The sequence below is a fragment of the Salarias fasciatus genome, chromosome 18, assembly GCF_902148845.1.
Source record: "Salarias fasciatus chromosome 18, fSalaFa1.1, whole genome shotgun sequence".
NCBI lineage: Eukaryota > Metazoa > Chordata > Actinopteri > Blenniiformes > Blenniidae > Salarias > Salarias fasciatus.
In genome coordinates, this window is record NC_043762.1 from 7,388,398 (window position 1) to 7,406,336 (window position 17,939).

The window sequence follows — 17,939 nt, forward strand, 5'->3', positions numbered from 1 at the left end:
GCTTTTTTAAAAAAAATTGTTTTCTACATTTCAGCAGAAATGCTTCGGATTTCACTAATTAAAGTCCTTATAGTGACGTATTTTCCATGATTTGTGTTAATGCTCATGATTAAGCTGGCGCATCCACATAAACAAATCATAAATGTGTGCATAATGTGTGTAAATGATGTGAGATTACCTGCTGATAATCTGCTGAAACTCAGCGCATGAACACTGACCTGAAACGTCTATTTTTGGTCGTTTTTCCAGCAAACAGTAGCGATCACGCATTAAATATTGACAGGACGTTCTCCCATTCCTCAGCATTAGAAAACCTGTCAATCAACCGATGATTATTTATCACTTGGAGCCATAAAGGTCAGCCGTGGCTTCGCCGTCTTGAACAAGATGATAATTCACCCGTTCATTCAGTCACTAGCTCGTCTGCTAATGCTGCCGGATTCTGATGGAGCGGCGTTCAGCCTGTCAGTCAATCTTCCCACTGCTGCTCTGCTGTGTTTGCAGGTCTGGAAACACAAAAACATGCACTGAACAGATGAGACTGCTGCGGTTTTGTCCTAATGTTTGACCCTCCTGTGTTATGATCTTATTTATTTGTGATGTCATCTTTGTTTTCTCAATCCACCATATGCGACTGTTGAGTTCCTGCACTCCCAGATTTGTGTGATGTTTGCACGTTCTTCCTGGGCCCGTTTTGGTTTTCGTCCGGTTTACCTCCACGGTCCAAAAGCAGGCAGGTCAGGTCATTTGGTGTTGCTCATGGGCTTAAAGGCAGTGGATTGATGAGCCGTTCCCCTGAAAGTCTGACTTGGATGAAGTGGACACAGAGGGCAGACGGGTGAGCCATAAAACATCCACAGCATTAAAAAAAAAAAACGGGACGCAGACGTGTTGAAAATCTTACAATGTATATAATTGACACAAGATTTCAGGTACAACAGCAAATGAGACATTTTTAGATTTTTTTTTTTTTCAACCTCTTTTCTGGCATCTGTCGTCACCATAAGAACAAACTTTCCATCGATTTCTGATAACAATAAAACCAATGTCAATTAAAACAGGAAAAAATAACTTTTTTTTCCCCCCTGGTAAATTGGCTCCTTTCAGAAATGCCTCCGTTTCTGAAGTCAGTGTTGAATAAAGTTGGTTGAATAATCAGCTTTGCGGCGCCGTGTGAAGGCAGGCCGGACGCCCGGCCTCAAACCCACGGCCTTCTTATTTACACCGTTCCACCACTGTCAAACAGGAGACATCTCGCTGGGCCATATCTATCTGCATACACACACGCGAGCACGCACACACGCACACACACACACACACACGCACGCATCCCCAATCAATAGTCGTTTCTGGAAGGTGTTGACTCGCGCATCGATCGACCATCTTGTGATGTCTTTGTGCAGACAATGCCATTTATTGGCCTCATAAAAGTGCAGGTTTTATAAAAGGGAGGGGACGAGGGGGGGGGGGCTTTGAACAACAAATTAATGAGATCAAAAAGTGAAGGAGGAGCGGGTGGGGGATGGGGGCGGTGTGTGTGTGTGTGCAAATTTCAGCCCATGACATTGTGAGGCCGTCACTGAAGCTGAAGCTGTGAGTCTAAAGTCATCTTTGAACTGGAATGTCACCATCACAGCTGGAGAACTTTCTGATTCTTTACAGGCCCGCGTGTGTTTACTTTCACATTCATATTCAGAAATTCCCTCCGGGGGTCAGCGACATGCGGCGCGCTCGCAAACTGTCAAAGAGTGTGTTTTCCCATCCCCGTCGGAACAACCGAGATCACAATAACTCTCTCTTTCGAGTCTCAGCGTCTGGAAGGCAGTCACAGGCAGAGTCCTTCATCAGGGACGGGCGGACAGACGGGCGCGCTCACACGGCAACACATCGCTCACTAATCAAGCCTCTCCGAAGAGCCTGACACGTGTTCTCCTCGCGCCCTGGCCGAGCCGAACGGGTCTGCGGTATCAGCGGCTGTCTGCTTGCATATAGATTATTTTTAACAACATGAGCCGGAGTGGATTGTACCAGTGCGCAACGCAAGGAAAGGCATACTTAAAAGAAGACTGTTGCACCTTCCATCTCGCAGCCCACGAGCAGTTCTGACAGCACAGATATCATCAATACAGCTCGTGAGCTCTGATAGCAGGAGCTGGATAATACTATTTTTGAAAAATGAGCTATATTAGTCTCCCATTGCTGTCACTTTAATGGCACTCCATCACACAAGTTTAGCCAGATGCATTTCAATAGATTTCCTCGCCGCGCCGTCCAAACCAGATTTACAAACGCTCTGAAGTCCGTCCCCCCCCCCCCCCTTTTTTTTTTTTTTGCCTCTGTCGATCAAACACAAGTACACACTCACGCGCGAGCATTTGTCCCATCAGCCCGCACGCGGCGCTCCTCCCACACGTCTGGGTTTTAAAATGCGCCGCGTGCTTCCTGTGTTCCCACAACAATCCCAGTCAGGACGACACGTAATGAAGCGCTGTGTCATTGTCGTATTGCCTTTGCCGTCATGGAGAAGCTTTAAAGGTCATTATAACTGATGAGCGGGGGGGAAAAGGGTAGCGGGAGACGGGCTGGGGAGAAAAGAGGCACTGATATAGAAAAGTTGCAGATGCAGATACTCTGACAGATGAGGGCAAATAAAACTATGGTCTGACCTCTTAGAAAATGTTGGTGCCTGACTGACTATTTTTCTCTAGGAAAAAAAAAAGAAAACAACAACAAAGAAGCAATCAAAAATATGTACAATGTTTTGTCTCGCCATAGAAATAGTAGTACTTTTCAAAGACGTGCACGGTGCGGCTGGTTCTGTGAAATGAATCATCGCTGTAATTACACAGGAAAACCTTTGACACTGAAGTAATGTTACTAATCACAGGATCACTGGACCTTCTCAGGGTACACAGGAAATTATGCATATTATAGTGTTGCTCCGTTTCGTGATCGTAGAAGGATTACTGGAGGGAAGAAAAAGAAAAGTGCAGCAAGATTGCAGTGTCTCTGCTTCTGTGTACGTTTCTGTTCTGCTACCAAAAAAAAAAAAAAAAAAAAATCACAGGAGTCGCTCAGCGTGAGGCCGATCGGACACCGACACCCCCGAATCCGCAGATATCATGTGGAGGGAGTCATCCGAGACCGGGGGCTTTACGAATCTGGAGGTGGTGCTACACTGCCAGCGGGGGGCGGAGGAGGGAGGGAGGGAGGGGGGGGAGGACTGCCTCAGCAGGGGGCGGAGGGGATGCTGGGATGGGTGGACGGATGGAGGGGGGGGACGACGGGCCGTGTTCCTCTCATGTCAGACCATCATGTCAGTGTAAATGTGATCAGGGCTGTTATTACAGCCTCCATGATGAAATGGCAAAAAGTGCTGATGCAGAGAAAGAGAGAGAGAGAGAGAGAGAGAGAGAGAGAGAGAGAGAGAGAGAGAGTAAGGATACTGTGAGGCTTAATGCATGAGGAGGTCTGCTGCAGTCCAGATTATCCTCCTTCAAACGTTATCGCCGCTTTAATACTTTCAGCTTCTGCTTTCTGTGAATTTTTGCGTCTCTATAAATATCTTTGTGTGACTAAATCAGTTTGGGGTTTTATTGATTATCAGTCGATAAATAAATAATCCTCAGGGGAATTTTAAGACGTGCCACCGCAAGGCTGCATTCCGACTCTCTCAGTGGTGTCAACACCAACGGACGGCGACCACAACACTCCCACACGTCCAGTCCCAAACGCCAGAGAGAAAACCGAAGAAGATGCAAAAAAAAAAAAAAAAAAGAAAAGAAAAAAAGACCAGCTCTAACGGAGTCGTCAATATACTGAGAGGAGAAGACAAGAAACATTGATGAAGTGAAATTTCCATTTTGTTCTAATCCAAAACCAAAGGAAGTCCATCCGAGCGACTGGTTTGTTGTTGTTTAGTTAAACTTATTCAGTTTTGGCAAAAGTAACTAATCCCCCAGCTTCTCCTCCCTCCTGTTTGAACTCCCCCCCCCCCCTAGACTCAGTCCCGGTTGGTTCCACGCCTCCTTCAGGATTATAGTCGCAGCAGCAGGAGGAGCAGCGGGAGCAGGCAGGAGGCGACGGAGGGGAGGCGCCGCGCCGCCGAGCCCTTCACCTCCTTGTTTTCGGGGAGGTAGGGGTAGAGCACGGGCCGGTCGGTGGCCGGGGCCACCAGGCGGGGGCTTCGGGAGCACGAGTCGTCGGTGCACATGCCGCTTCCTGAACCGCTCACGTCGTCACCTGCGGACGGAGAGGCGGAGTTTAATCCGACGACAAATTTATCACTTGGACTAATAAAGAAAATTAATTCAAAACATGCCAGTGCATTGCTTTTCAGAACACATGCCGCAATATATACTGTAATTATAGTAATAGTTTCACTTTTTCCAAAAAGAAACACTGGTTGATATTTCATATTATTGGAGACAAAGCAAACCCAATCAGAAAAGAAAAAAAAAAAACAAAAAACCTAAAATTTTATTGTCCAGGTGCAGGCCCCAGAAAATAAATAGAAGAGAAAAAGCAAAACCATGTGAGAATCTAATTACATAAAGGAACAAAATACCACTTCAGTCATGGAGAAGGACAATCTGATTTAAGAGAAAAGCCTTTAAAATCCAATCTTAACACTAACCATATCGCTTGTGCCATTTTGTGAAATGGAAGACAGAAGTGTGCTGCGCTAAATGACCATGTTTGGTGTTTTTTTAAGCTGGAACTTGTTAAAGTGCTTCGATCATCCGTGAATCATCCGAGATGAAGTTCCTTGTAAACGGTCTTTCGAAACTTCTGGGTTTTCTAATCACTCACTGGTGTCCTGAAAGTCCACATCCTGGCCGTTGAGCGCATTCTTCAGGCGGTGCGTCATGATCTTCAGCTGCATTATTTGCTGGCGTATTGTCATGTCTGGCTTGGTGATGTCGATTTCCACCTCGGGGTTGTTGATCTGACTGGCGAGGCCGTCGCCCATCACCTCCGGAAGGTACCTGGATCACACACACACACGCTCCATTGAAGTGCTTCAACTGATCAGTCATTTCAGAGTTCGGGGGTGTCCAATGTAAGGCCTGTGGGTCAGAGCCGGCCGGACCCTCGCTGACAGCCATACCTGGCTCGATTCATGCCGTTCCAGCACTTGTCCTCGGCCCCGGTTCCCGTGGCCACTCGGTCGCTGCAGAGGACGCTCGGGAGGGAAACCCAGTACGGCTGCATGTCCCTCAGCCTCATGGTCACGTCGGTCACCTGCAGGAGAGACGGAGACCGTCGGAACCCGTCGGGCTCGTCGTCAAGCCATGAAACCCGGGACAGGAGTTGAGCTGGACGGACACTGACCAGCTTCTCCATCTTGCCGGAGCTGGCCTCCAGCCCGTCCTCCGCCGCGACCTTCCCCCGCTTCACGCTGTCCTCCTCCCCCGTGCTGCTGGTCCCTCCGGCCCGGAGGTTTCCACACGCCTGGAACAGCTGGGGAAGAACGATGAGACGGAAAATCAAAGGTGAAGGTGAAAGAAGAGGAGGAAAATTGCGGGAGAATTTCCGAGCACGCGTGTGGAAACACATCTGCCAACGAGAGACGGCGGCGACAGGCGCTGGTGGCGATTTCATGACCTCGGGAGTCAATCACAGCCCGACTTTAGCCGAGTGATTCACAGCTCAGAAAGTAGCACTCGTCCCTGCGGGGCTTACATTTCATATACGGCGCCCTGGGAAGACAGAGAGACTGCAGTCAATCTGTCGCCCAATCGGCCCTGCTTGGAGGAAGAGCGTCGGGCCTTTGAACCTTCACACATCGCCGGGAAATAATCCCGCCGTAAGCTCAAAGTCACATCTGTTTCCACAACGCATCGATTTTCTCTGCTATATATCAAACAAAGTGAGTGAGTGTTACACTGTACACACACACACACACACACACACACACACACACACACACACACAACACAGCATATGGCTCCTGACATCAACAGATTATGTAAATAGGAGATAATCTTCCCAATGCGATATTGCTACAGCATCGGCTGACTTTCCGACGCAGCACTTCCTGCGGGAGATGAGGATCAGACACCGACGCCGCGTGTGACCGCCATTCCCAAGCAGGTCGGGGTGAGGAGGGGGGGGGGGGTCCGCCCGTCTGCAGCTCACCTCACACTCACCGCACGGCACACGGGAAGCTTTGTGTTTCCACTTACACTCTACTTTTATTTTCCACCTTAACCAAACAAGTCAGTCAGTCTTTCATTGCTGCCAGTTGCTTTTAAAGGAGCGTATAAAAGTGGAGCCCAAACACCATTAAAGAGTGAAGTAAAGGCTTGGCCTGCAGGCTGCTTTATGACTCACATCCCTTCATTTCACATTAGGAATGTGGAGCTTTAAAACACGACGGATGGAGAACCAGCGCAGGTGATAAGTGTCGACATAAAGCCAGGCGATAAACTCCAGCAACGAACGAAAAAAAGAAGTTCAGGCTCAAATGTTGTCAGAGCAACAACTCCAACATCTTTTTTTTTTTTTCTTTTTTGATGAAATAGCTGCATTTATAAGCAGTGTGTGTTCTGACCTTGCTGTTGATGTTCTCTATACTGTCCATCATGGTGGCCATGGCCTCAGATATCCGGTAGGGCAGAGCGAGGATCACGCTGTCGACGCCCGCGGCTCCGTCCAGCCGGTCGGCCACCTGCATCATGGTCTCTGCGCACACGGAGGTCCGAGCGTTTCACATGGAGCGCATCGGCGCAGAAATGCACTTTTATGAACGTGACGCCTTTGAGCTGACATATGGCCGGACTGGATCCGTGTGTGTGTGTGTGTGTGTGTGTGTGTGAGCCCCCCCACCTGCCAGATGCCTCCACTCGGTGTTGAGGTCCGCCTGGTTGGCCAGGCAGCCCTTCATGACGTTGCTGCAGTAGTTGGCGCAGGGCCTGGCGGAGGCCATGCCGCGGCAGTGGGGACAGTAGGTCATCCTCATCATGGCCTTCATGCACTCCTGGCTCAGCGGCACCTGCACGGCGAGGACACGGGACAAAGTAAACACCTTGAAATGAACCGCACTAGAAAGACAGAAGTTTAGAAATTCAATTTTGACACTTCATAAAGACAGAGAGGTCAGCGGGGGGTCAGCTCCCGCCGTGACCTTTCTTAGCGTGTACCAGACTTTCTTTGGGCACGGTTTCCGTGGAAACCACTCGGGGAGAATCCACCTTTTGTTTCACCATGTGATGAAAAGGCCCTGACATTCATACAAAGTACTGGCAGTCGCTCACTCCAGCCTCCCAGAATCCTCCACTCCTCTCGCTCCATCCCACAAGGCCGTTCCCCCAGGAAAGGGCCTTCGTGCGTGAAAAGTGAAACTGGGTTAATACCAGTAAGCCCTGTTCACAAGAGAGTACAGCTATGCATACAAAACCTCAGGAAGTATAGGGTGTGTGTCTGAGAGCGAGGGAGAGAGAGAGAGAGAGAGAGAGAGCAGCTACGCATACAAAGCTCCTCTAAGCTGACATCTGGGCCAGCCTGATGCTTTTCCTGGAAACTGTTCCTCCGACTGTTAAAATCAGCTTTTTAACAAATATACAGTGAAAACAGAACAATTGAGATCAGGTGGGAAAACACCTCGCTGACACTCTGACCTTCGCTCTCAGGCCTGTCAGGGTTTAGGGAGGAGACTCCAGTAATCTCTGCGTAAGGGGACATGAATCGGGCCGGTTTCAATCAGGGACGGACCGTTCCGTATCATGTTCGGAGGTCTTTTCCTTTCAGGAATACCGGCGTTACGGTCACGCTCGTCCTTCTCCTGGACTGTTTGCGGTTGTCGCTGATTTTCCTATTTTGTCCTGCGTTACGCAACGCTGCTGATAAAGCGTCGGCAAATCGGTTCAATCGAAAGGTTGGAGATTTGATTCCCCGTCCATCCGCAGGTGGAAGTGTCCTTGAGCAAGACACTGGACTCATGGCATGAGAATGGATGAATGTGCACAATAAAAGTGAAGATCAGTAAAAATCTGCTCCATGAAAATCAAAACTGGTGAAATATAACACCGGTTCAAGTTGTTTATTCCTAACTTAAGTAAAAAAAAAAAAAGTGTATTACGAAGCTAAAATGGAAAAAGAAAAAAACAACATTTTCTTATAAAAGAGGAAGGATTACAGCACCGAGTGAAACAAGTGACACAGATAAGCAATAACCACATTCCCAGGCTTAATCTGGAGTCATATGAGACGTGAGTCAGATCCTCACTCCTGCCCTGCTTTCCTCCCGTCTTTCCATCCTCTCCCCGCCGCTCATTAACGGGATGAGTCAGACGATTTTCAGCGAGGGAGGGAGAGGGAGGGGGAGGGAGGGAGGGAATGCAGCGGGATGAGTGGGAAAAGCTAAACATGAGAGGTGGAGGGGCGTTAAAGCAGGTTCAGCAGGAGGGAGTGGAAGAGAAACGGGGGGGGGATGTTAATGAAATACTGATTAAGGAGCCGCGGTGGTTAATGGAGTTTCAGTTACATCATCCTTCTCGGCGTTAATGCCGGGATTCCCAGGCCAGACATGAAACACTGTGTAACTCCTCAGTGCTGCTAATTGGAGGCCGATGTTGACAACTTCCTGTGTAACCTTGGAGCCGGTGGAGCTCGGGTACGGGGAGGAAGTGCTAATAAGACCCTCCGAGTCTCAAGCTTAGGCTGCTTCTCATTAAGAATCTATCTGTGGATTGATAAACTGATAACGGCTTAATAAGTTGTCACAAAATGAAAGTCTGTGCTCCAATTTCCCAGCACACCAAAGGATTGAAGAAGTCAAAAAGAAGAAGAATAGGAAGAAAAAAAGATTTCATATTGAATTTTGTGGCAGTCAGCTTATCCGAAAAGAAATGATTTCGGTTTCTACAAAAAAAAAAAAAAAAATTCACTTTCAGAGGCCAAGATCTGCTGAAATGAGGATTAACTCGACTGTAGTGAACAAGAAGTAGTGCCTGAATAGAGCTGCGTAAAAGAATCAACTGGAATCAAAATGGATATTTTAAAGTTGGGTGTCAAACATATGGCCTTCTGAACCAAAACCGGTTCACAAGCGGCTCCAGTCCAGCCCTCCAAACCGTTAAGCTCACTGGAAACATGTCAGCTGATTTTTGAACAGATTTTTTTCACAGAAGAAGAAACAGCGGAACACTGAGAACCGAGCTGAGAGATCAGTGATGCTGCCATCAAAGCTAGCTAACTAGCATTAGCCTCAAAGCCTGGCTGTCAGGGGGAAAAACACTCAGAACGCAACAGATGAAGAAGTTTTTGGGGCATTTTGCAATAGAAAGTTTCATTAAAATTGGTTTTATACAGATTTACACAGATATTCTGAAATAATTGTTTGATTTTGTGAAAATAGACATTTTCGTCCTCTGCGCCACAATAAAGAACCGGTGCAGCCCACTCTAGATGTTTCAAAAACAAACATTTGAGGTTAATTTTGGACTCAAAATCGCTTTTGCATTAAACATTCATATTCAGTCCTGAATCTTAATTACAGGCTCCCTTCTTCAGCTTTGATCATGCCGAAGTTAAAGTTTTCATTTTTTTTTAAAGAGTTTTTCAAACCACAATCTGCAGATAAGGATAAGGAGACTTATTGTTTTTCAAAACACTCTCAAGTGCCTGTTATCAGTCTCACCCAAGGTTATTCATGCTGATTCCTCAGCGTTGCAGCTGTTTGCTGACTAAATTTAGGGATTTTTTTTTTTTTTTCTCCAGACAAAAAAGGAGTAGCCTGGGGCCGGAGGAGTTAAATCTTTGACCTTCCAGAGTCGGGGAGCATCTTCACACACTCACGCTGAATACAATCAGCTCCTCTCTGGCCTAATAAAGAGAGAGTGTGAGTTCAGAAAGCCTCTGTTTGATGTGGTGTTTGTGATTTCCATGTATCTGCCTGTCCTTGCTTCACCTTCACAACATGCTCGCCATACCTGCGTGCGGCTTCTGCGCTGCCTGTGGCGGCGGAGGCGGAGCCCGCTCCCGCTCTCCCTGCCTCGCTCTTCATCTTCCTGCCTGTCTCTCCTCTGTAATTAGTAAGGATATATGAGCGACCTCTCCTCCCGTGCTACAGAGCGAGCTGATCCAGACTCCTCGCCTCCAAAGTGAGCTATGCGGCACGTGGCCTACTTCCTCCACTCCCTCACCCCAGGGAACCGAAAATCCCGGAAAAAAAAAAAAAAAAATACACAAAAGCAGTTGAGGACAGAGCAACTGGTGCAGACCGGAGCGAAGCAAGAGAGGGATTAATTCTGCAACTTTCTGCTGAAAGCTCACATTCTCCCCTCCTTTATTTACTAAGAAATGCTTCTTCATCACCCCTCTTCATGTCGTTCATTCTTAATTAGAATAACGACGGTTTCAAACACAAATGTTCTTGTGAGTGATTGGGTTTTGTTCAGGAAACATCTTGAGGTGTCTTTTGTTCAGATAAAAATAGGAGCGGTCGTCTCATTACTGCCCGATCAATCGCAGATAGAATTACACTGGAAGGAAGGTTGGACTTCTGGGGAAAGTAGATTTTACAAGCGTGAGGAAATAAAACCTGAAGAGTGAGCGGAGTATAGAGAAGGTGCAGGATTTCTGAGTGTCTCGTTGACAGCAGTGTGGCATCAATCTGCATTAATACAGCACAGCTGTCACTGAGGAAAACAAACAAAAAAACAACACAAACTCGCTTAAAGATTGCGAAAAAGAACAGTTGGTGGAAGTCAGAACCACTTTCAGTCAGATCAGATCGGACTTGGACGACTGAGGGTTTGTTTTCACGACTCAGAAGATGGACGGTGTGTAAATGGGACCTAAAAGAAAGACGAGAAACCTTGTTTTGGTTTTTTTTTTCTTTTTTTTCCTCCTGTCCGGATCAGTGGACGCAGCTCAGGGAGTCGTCCGTTACAGACACTGACCACGTGTCCCCAACGCCGCCTGCCTTCGCCATGCAGGCTGCTCTAAATAGGACAGAAAGCAGCTCGTGGCCTCATTCAGCTCGCAGCGGATCCAAAACCCCCCCGATTACAGCTGTGATTTCATAAAAGCTCGGCTAATTATTTACACAAATCTTTTTTTTTTTTTTTTTAGACACACTTGTGACGGCGGCGTCACTCGCTGTCCATCGGCGGATGTCAGGAAATGTGTGCGAACATCAGGGAAATGGAAAAATGAGTGTGCCGGCGAGCCTGCCGCATCTCGCTGACATAAGGGCTGCAGATCATGAACAAACATCTCAACATGTGCAGCTGATGATCATTCTGATCTGGTCTCTGTTTTCCTCCGTGGCTCCTGCACAGCATTGACGAGGTGTCTGTCCCTCTCTATCCAGCTCTTTTCTGTCTTTAACAGCATCATGTCTGATTCTGCTGCAGGTTTAAACCCATTAAAACCCTTTTTCTGTTCCTTTCCTCTGCCACTAATGCGTGCTCATGTGGAATTCGTTGGGTTTTGTCTGTTTTTTATTGGAACGCCTTAAGCTGACTCAGTTAGTAATTGACAGAACATAAACAGAACTGAGTTGAACGGCTTTAAACCCCAAGAAAATAAAAAATCCCCTAAGTTTTTCCAGTTTTTTTTATCCATTGTGTATCAGATTTCATTTGTCTTTAGAGCTGTGCATAATGATACTACTTTGAACTGATACCATTCTTGTTGAGTTGTCAAATGTCTGATAACTCATTTAATTTCAGAGGCCATATAACCCAAATTTATACTTTAAAGTTTTTCTATGTGATACATTTTTATCTCCACCCTGAATTGCCACCTTCTCATTGTGACAGAGGAATTTGAGAGCCCGCATGATCCCAGGAGCTATGTTGTCGAGACCTTCATGCCCCTGGTAGGGCCTTCCATGGCAAACAGGTCCTGGGTGACGGGCCAGACCAAAGACAGTTCAAAAGCCCCTTTGAAGAACAACAGAACAAGGACTGTGACATTACCCAGTATGGCACAGCCAGGGCCCCAACCTGGAGCCAGGCCCGGGGTTAGTCCGAACAGACAACGCAGGGCCGACCTCTGGTGGACTCACCACCCACCGAGGGAACCATAGGGTCTGTGTGCAGTGTGGATTGGGTGGCAGTCGACAGCAGGGTGCCCAGCAACCCGATACCCGGACACAGAGACTGGCTCTAGGGACATGGAATGTCACTTCGTTGGGGAGGAAGGAGCCTGAGCTTGTGAGAGAGGTTGAGAAGTACTGGATAGATGTACTTACGCTCACCTCCACACACAGCTGGGCTCTGGAACCCAATCCCTTGAGAAGGGCTGGACTCTCCACTTCTCTGGCGTTGCCAGCTGTGGGCTGATGGGAGTTTGCTTATCCCCACACAGCTCAGCCTCATGTGTTGGAGTTCACCTCAGTGAAAGAGAGGGACTTGTCCCTGCGCCTTTGGGTCGGATACTCTGCACTGCTGTTTTGTCTCGGCCTACAGGCCAAACAGCAGTGCAGAGTGCCCGGCCTTCTTGGAGTCCCTGGGAGGGGTACTGGACAGAGCTCCAACCGGGGACTCCATCGTTCTACTGGGGGACTTCAACACCCACGTGGGCAGCAACAGTTTGACCTGGATGGGGGGTGATCGAGACACATGGCCTCTATGATTTGAACCCAAGCAGTGCTCTGTAACTGGACTTCTGTGCTTGCACACAGTCTGTCCATTATGAACACTGTGTTCAATCACAGGTGGTGTCCATAAGTGCATTTGGCAACCTTTGGCTGTAAGTCGCTGATCGACATCGCTGTTGTGTCATCTGACCGGGTGAAGAGAAGAGCAGAGTTGTTGACCGATCACCACCTGGAGGTGAGTTGGATTCGCTGGCAGAGGAGGAACCCTGACAGACTTGGCAGACCCAAACGTGTTGAGAGAGTCTGTTGGGAACATCTTGCGATACCCTCTGTCAGCCCAGTTTTCAACTCCCACCTCTGATAGAGCTTATCCCTGATCCTGAGGGAGGCTGGGGACATTGAGTCCAAGTGGGCCATATTCTCCACCTCCATTGTTGAAGCAGCTTCTCAGAGCTGTGGTCGTAAGGTCTCTGGTGCCTGCCGTGGCAAACCCCGAACCAGTTGGTGGACAACGGAAGTAAGGGTTGCCGTCAAGCTGAAGAAGGAGTCCTATCGAGTCTTGTTGGCCCGTGGGACTCCAGAAGCAGCTGACAGGTACCTGCAGGCCAAGTGGTTGTGGAGGCAAAAACTCGGGTCTGGTAGGAGTTCGGGGAGGCCATGGAGGAGGACCACCGGTTGGTGTCAGGCGCCTCAGGAGGGGAAAGCTGGTCTGCACTAACACTGCTTACAGCAGAGGTGTGAAGCTGCTGACCTCAACCACAGACCACAGGATTTCGTCTGTGTTTTTTACAGAGGATGTTGTCCTGTTGGCTTCATGGAACCTGCACCATCATGCACTGGGGCGGTTCGCAATCAAATGTGAAGCGATGGGGATGAGGATCAGCACCTCCAAATCAAGGCCATGGTCCTCGACAAGAAGAAGGTAGTCTGCCCTCTCCAGGTCAGCGGAGAGACCCTGACCCAAGTGGAGGAGTTGAGGTGTCTTGGTGTCTTGTTCACAAGTGGGGGACGGATGGAGGTGAGACTGACAGGCGGATTGGTACAGCATCTATAGTGATGGAGTCATATCAGTCATCGTGGTGAAAAAGGAGCTGAGCTGAAAGGCGAAGCTCTTAATTTACCGGTCAATCTACACCCCCACCCTCACCTGTGGTCATGAGTTTTGGGACATGACCGAAAGGACAAGAAACTGATACTAGTGGCTGAAATGACCTTCCTCCGTAGGGTGGCTGGACGCTCCCTTCGAGATAATGTGAGGAGCTCAGTCATCAGGGCGGAGTTCAGAGTAGAGTCGCTACTCCTCCACATCGAGAGGAGCCAGCTGAGGTGGCATCTGTTTAATGCATGTTTTTCCAAACTCAACTCACATGACCGTGATGCTAATGCTAGTTAGCTAGCTCTCATGACAACGTCCTTAATATCTCAGCTCAGCTCTCATTGCTGTGCTGTTTCCACAACTCTGAAGAAATTTGTTCAAAAAGTCAGTGCTTTCTTTGCAGTTTTTCATATTTGCTTGATGGCTCGGCCGGACTGGAGCCTCTTGAGGACTGATTGTAGTCCACGGGCCTTATGTTTCATGACTTCGATGTTTTTAATAGAGTCAATATGGGGTGAATCCCTTTGATGGAACCGTCTTAATGGGGGTCTTCTAGGAATGGTTGCTGTTTCATCTATATCATTAATATCAACAACACAATGTAAAACCTCGAATGCAACAAAATTTGGGAATCTCCCCGACGCACATCCTGAAGCTCCGTCAGTTGTTCCCATCATGCTGTCTCTCGTTAGCTGCTAGACTGGCCAGTTGTGCTGCATGTTTGGGCTCCGCTTGAGTCGGTGCGATCAGCGAAACTCGTCTCACGGCCGTAGAGGAACAGGCGGACTGTGGTGTCTGTGGTGCCTGATCCCTCAGCCTGCACCACACTGATTATGTGCTGCTGTCCTCCATCCAGTTCTTTTTTACTCTCCCCTAACCTCACATGTCTAAATCTGATTGTACTGCAGATTTTTTACCAATGAAAATGAGTTTTTTCCTTACCACCAACACCTACATATGCTTACTCATGTGGGTTTGTTGGTATTTTTTTTTTTAAACTGAACTGGTTTAGATGGTAATTGGTGCTGTATAAATGAAAACTGTAATGATTGTGGCTCTTAACAGATTAGAAGACGTTTTCTGGGAGTTTTCACTGAACTTTTCACCAGAGGTCTTCATTAAAATTGACTTTATGTTGAGATTGTGGTCATTTTTGTGAAAATAAACATTTTCATTATGTTTACTCTATGTAACAACAACGAAAAACTTTAAAGTTCAAATTTGACAGTTGCAATAACATGATTTTACAGGACTAGCCCACTCAAGATTGCATTGTAAGAAATTAATTTATTGAAATGTGTGGCATGGCTTAAAACAACATGACCTTGTACTTCAAGGAAATAATTCCAATATTCATAACTGCCACAGCATCTGCTTCCCTAAAGCTTTTCCCCGCATTCATTGCGACTCTCACCCGTCTGCCTGCCTCGTGTCTGACAGCAGATATTTTTCACGCGGGCATCAATATCGGCCACCTCCCTGGAATGATTTCTCAGGCCTGCTCTGATCCTCACCTCGGTCTTGTCTCACACGCAGCGGCGGCCATTTCTCCCGGGAGATATTAACCCTCCCTGCAGCCCCGGGAGACATTTTTCAGCGCTGGGCTGACATTAACTGTTGTTGCAGTGGCTGATTGTCTGAGCTGCGGGCCATCCTTTACGGAGCCTCTTGTTTCTGCTAACATTGATCTGCCACGGCTTCACACTATGTGCGCGGACTGGTAAAGCAGGGCTCCAGAGCGCTGAGGTGCTCGTATGGAGGCCAACGCTGAAGAGTTCGCACCTTTACGCTCCAGAATACCAATGCATACACACACACACACACACACACACACGGAGGGCACAGGCAGTTTCAGCACTGCGCCAGATCAGACAGAATATATATCTCTGCAGTTCTCTGAGCCGTGTTTGACAGGAGAAATTCAGATCTATAATTTTAAAAGAAATGAGTCCTAAGTGCGAACCTACCTGGGAGACTTTTCGGACCACCTCTCCGCTGATCACCAGCCCCTGAACAAATGACCTGGCGGCCACAAATGTGCGAGTGATCATGGTCTTCACCGTTCGGGGGGTTTCTCCGAAAGGTCGCAGTGTTTCTATCTGCTTAGACACACACTCCAGGTAGTCTTCACCTGGAATCGACACACACACACACACACACACACACACTCAATGAAAACCTTGATTCAAGGACATGAACAGATGATCAGAAATCCTGAATTATTAATCATTTACCTATAAAATATTGCTTGTTTGCCTGGTGGAAGAGTTTCTCCAGCAGCCGCACCCAGAACTCATTGAGCACCTCCTCCAGGTTGACGTTGGAGCCTCGGTAGTAGTGCCTCAAATCCGTGTACAGGTCGGAGAAGACCTGGGAATTCTGGGAGTACAGAGAGCCCCAAGTTGGAATGAAAGTCTCCTGCAGGCTAATCGAAGAGCGGTTCAGCAACTCTAGGAAGTAACCTAAAAACAGACATAAAATGTTAATAGTTTAAAAACGGCTGAGGAAGAGCATTTTATACCCTGTCAGCAACTCCAGGCTGTAGTGTTCTCCCTCTCTGAGCCATAAATTACTTCATATCTTCACATTATCCTTCTGTGCTACTGTACTGCGCGACGCTCGACGTAACGCCGGGCGAGAAGAGAGGCCATTAACACAAGATGTCTCAGCCTCGTACAGTCAGGGATCCATCTGTAATATTTCCACATGATTATAAAGCCATCATACGCTGGAAGTGCTTCCACGGGAAAGTAATTATTTCCACACGTTTCCCGGCTTTGCGGCGTATTCTTCGTTGCATACAAACACTGCCTTTTCACTGCCAGCCAGCCCGGAGCTGAACTGCGCCGGGCGTCCCTCCGGGGAGAGGGGGGGAGATTGACAGTGCTCCAGGGTGCAGCGTATGCCGCTTCAAGGCAGGATTTTTTTTTTTTTTTTTTTTTGCAAATGTAGGCAGTGAAGAAGGCAGGAAGGTAAACAGAGTGACAGGCAGGCGGACGCCGAGGTCTGAGACATCTCAACGGAGCTCCAAATCCAAACGATGTTTCTTCAATTATCAACTGAAAAATCATCATTTGAAGATGTGTGAGCATGTTTAGCCAGAATCGGAGGCATTCACAGTCTTTCCCCGAAGGCCCGGCGGAGCTGTTCACATCTCCACACACTGAGCTGCAAAAGGAGAAAGCAGCGTCTAAATGTCAAAGTTCAGCTGTCACTTCCCCCCAGGTTCAACCTGCAGAGGATTAAATGAGCCAAAATGACAACTTCAGCTGATCCATGGTTGTTTTCGTTGATGTAAAATATGAAAATCATAAGTTTACTGCACATAATGTAATGCGTATTGTAAACCATTGAACCGAACACTACTGCTTTACATTATACAGGTTGTACAAGTAGCGTAAGGTTGGTACTCGCCCTTGGTATCGGTGCATCTCTACTTTAAACCTGTTTGCGCTGCGCTGTAGTTGTGTGGAGGTGATGAGGGACGCACACTCTGAGTTTTGTTTCCAGAAATTCCACATTTTCGGTAGCATTGTTACATTCATTCATTCTGTGTGCAAACAATGTTTATAAATGAGGTTCAGTTCTGCCGAGACAGCAGAAAGTTCAGCCCGGACCATCAGTAAAGCGAACACCTTCCCAGTGTGTGTGTGTGTGTGTGTGTGTGTGTGTGTGTGTGTGTGTGTGTGTGTGTGTGTGTGTTTGTTTTCCTGTGTGAATTGAACAGGAAGATGGAAGCCGTGCTGCTGTGCAGCCGTGTTTATTTTCTAGGTGTCTTATCTTTTCCAGCCGCCGCCCTAATTCAGAGGGAGATGCAGAGGAGAGGAGGCTGCAGCCCCACGGGTGTGTTGATGTGTTTGTGTGTGTGTGTGTGTGTGTGTGTGTGTGCGTGTGTGATGATGCCCTTCCAGCGGTTTGCATGTTGACAAAAAAAAAAAAAAACACCTAACATACGTCCCATACACACCAGCTTGCATATTTAAAGACACACGGTGAACGGAGGTAGATTGAGTGTGAGCCGCTGAAGGCTTGAAGACGGTCTCATCTCTTGGCCTTACGTAACGCTCCCATGTGCTCTCAGCTCATCCCAAACCATCTGTGGAGCATTATCTAAGCACTGGATACTGTATCTCTGCTCATTAACACACACTCCTGGACTGGCTTCACAGCTGCTGCTGTTTGCTGCTTTCTTCTGGCGTTTTCCACAGGCCTCCAGCTAAAAAAGGCTGCTCCGCAGAAATGCATGCTGGGATGAGGTTCTCTCGCAGAGACTCATGGTCGATCACGCAG

The 17,939-nt window shown here is 47.9% G+C and overlaps 1 protein-coding gene across 2 annotated transcripts in view; it reads right to left on the reverse strand.

Moving 5' to 3' along the window:
- Window positions 1-961: 961 nt before the first annotated feature.
- Window positions 962-17,939, reverse strand: part of LOC115405099 (glypican-1-like) — a 75,014-nt gene continuing 58,036 nt past the window's right edge. For both annotated transcript variants that reach the window (XM_030114559.1, XM_030114558.1), the window contains 8 exons: window positions 15,884-16,111; window positions 15,617-15,780; window positions 6,832-6,997; window positions 6,557-6,687; window positions 5,335-5,463; window positions 5,111-5,244; window positions 4,813-4,988; window positions 962-4,242 (listed from right to left, as the gene is read on the reverse strand). In XM_030114559.1, the coding sequence (XP_029970419.1) occupies window positions 4,037-4,242; window positions 4,813-4,988; window positions 5,111-5,244; window positions 5,335-5,463; window positions 6,557-6,687; window positions 6,832-6,997; window positions 15,617-15,780; window positions 15,884-16,111 (1,334 nt within the window). In that variant the 3' untranslated portion in view covers window positions 962-4,036. The remainder of the gene's footprint in view (window positions 4,243-4,812; window positions 4,989-5,110; window positions 5,245-5,334; window positions 5,464-6,556; window positions 6,688-6,831; window positions 6,998-15,616; window positions 15,781-15,883; window positions 16,112-17,939) is intronic.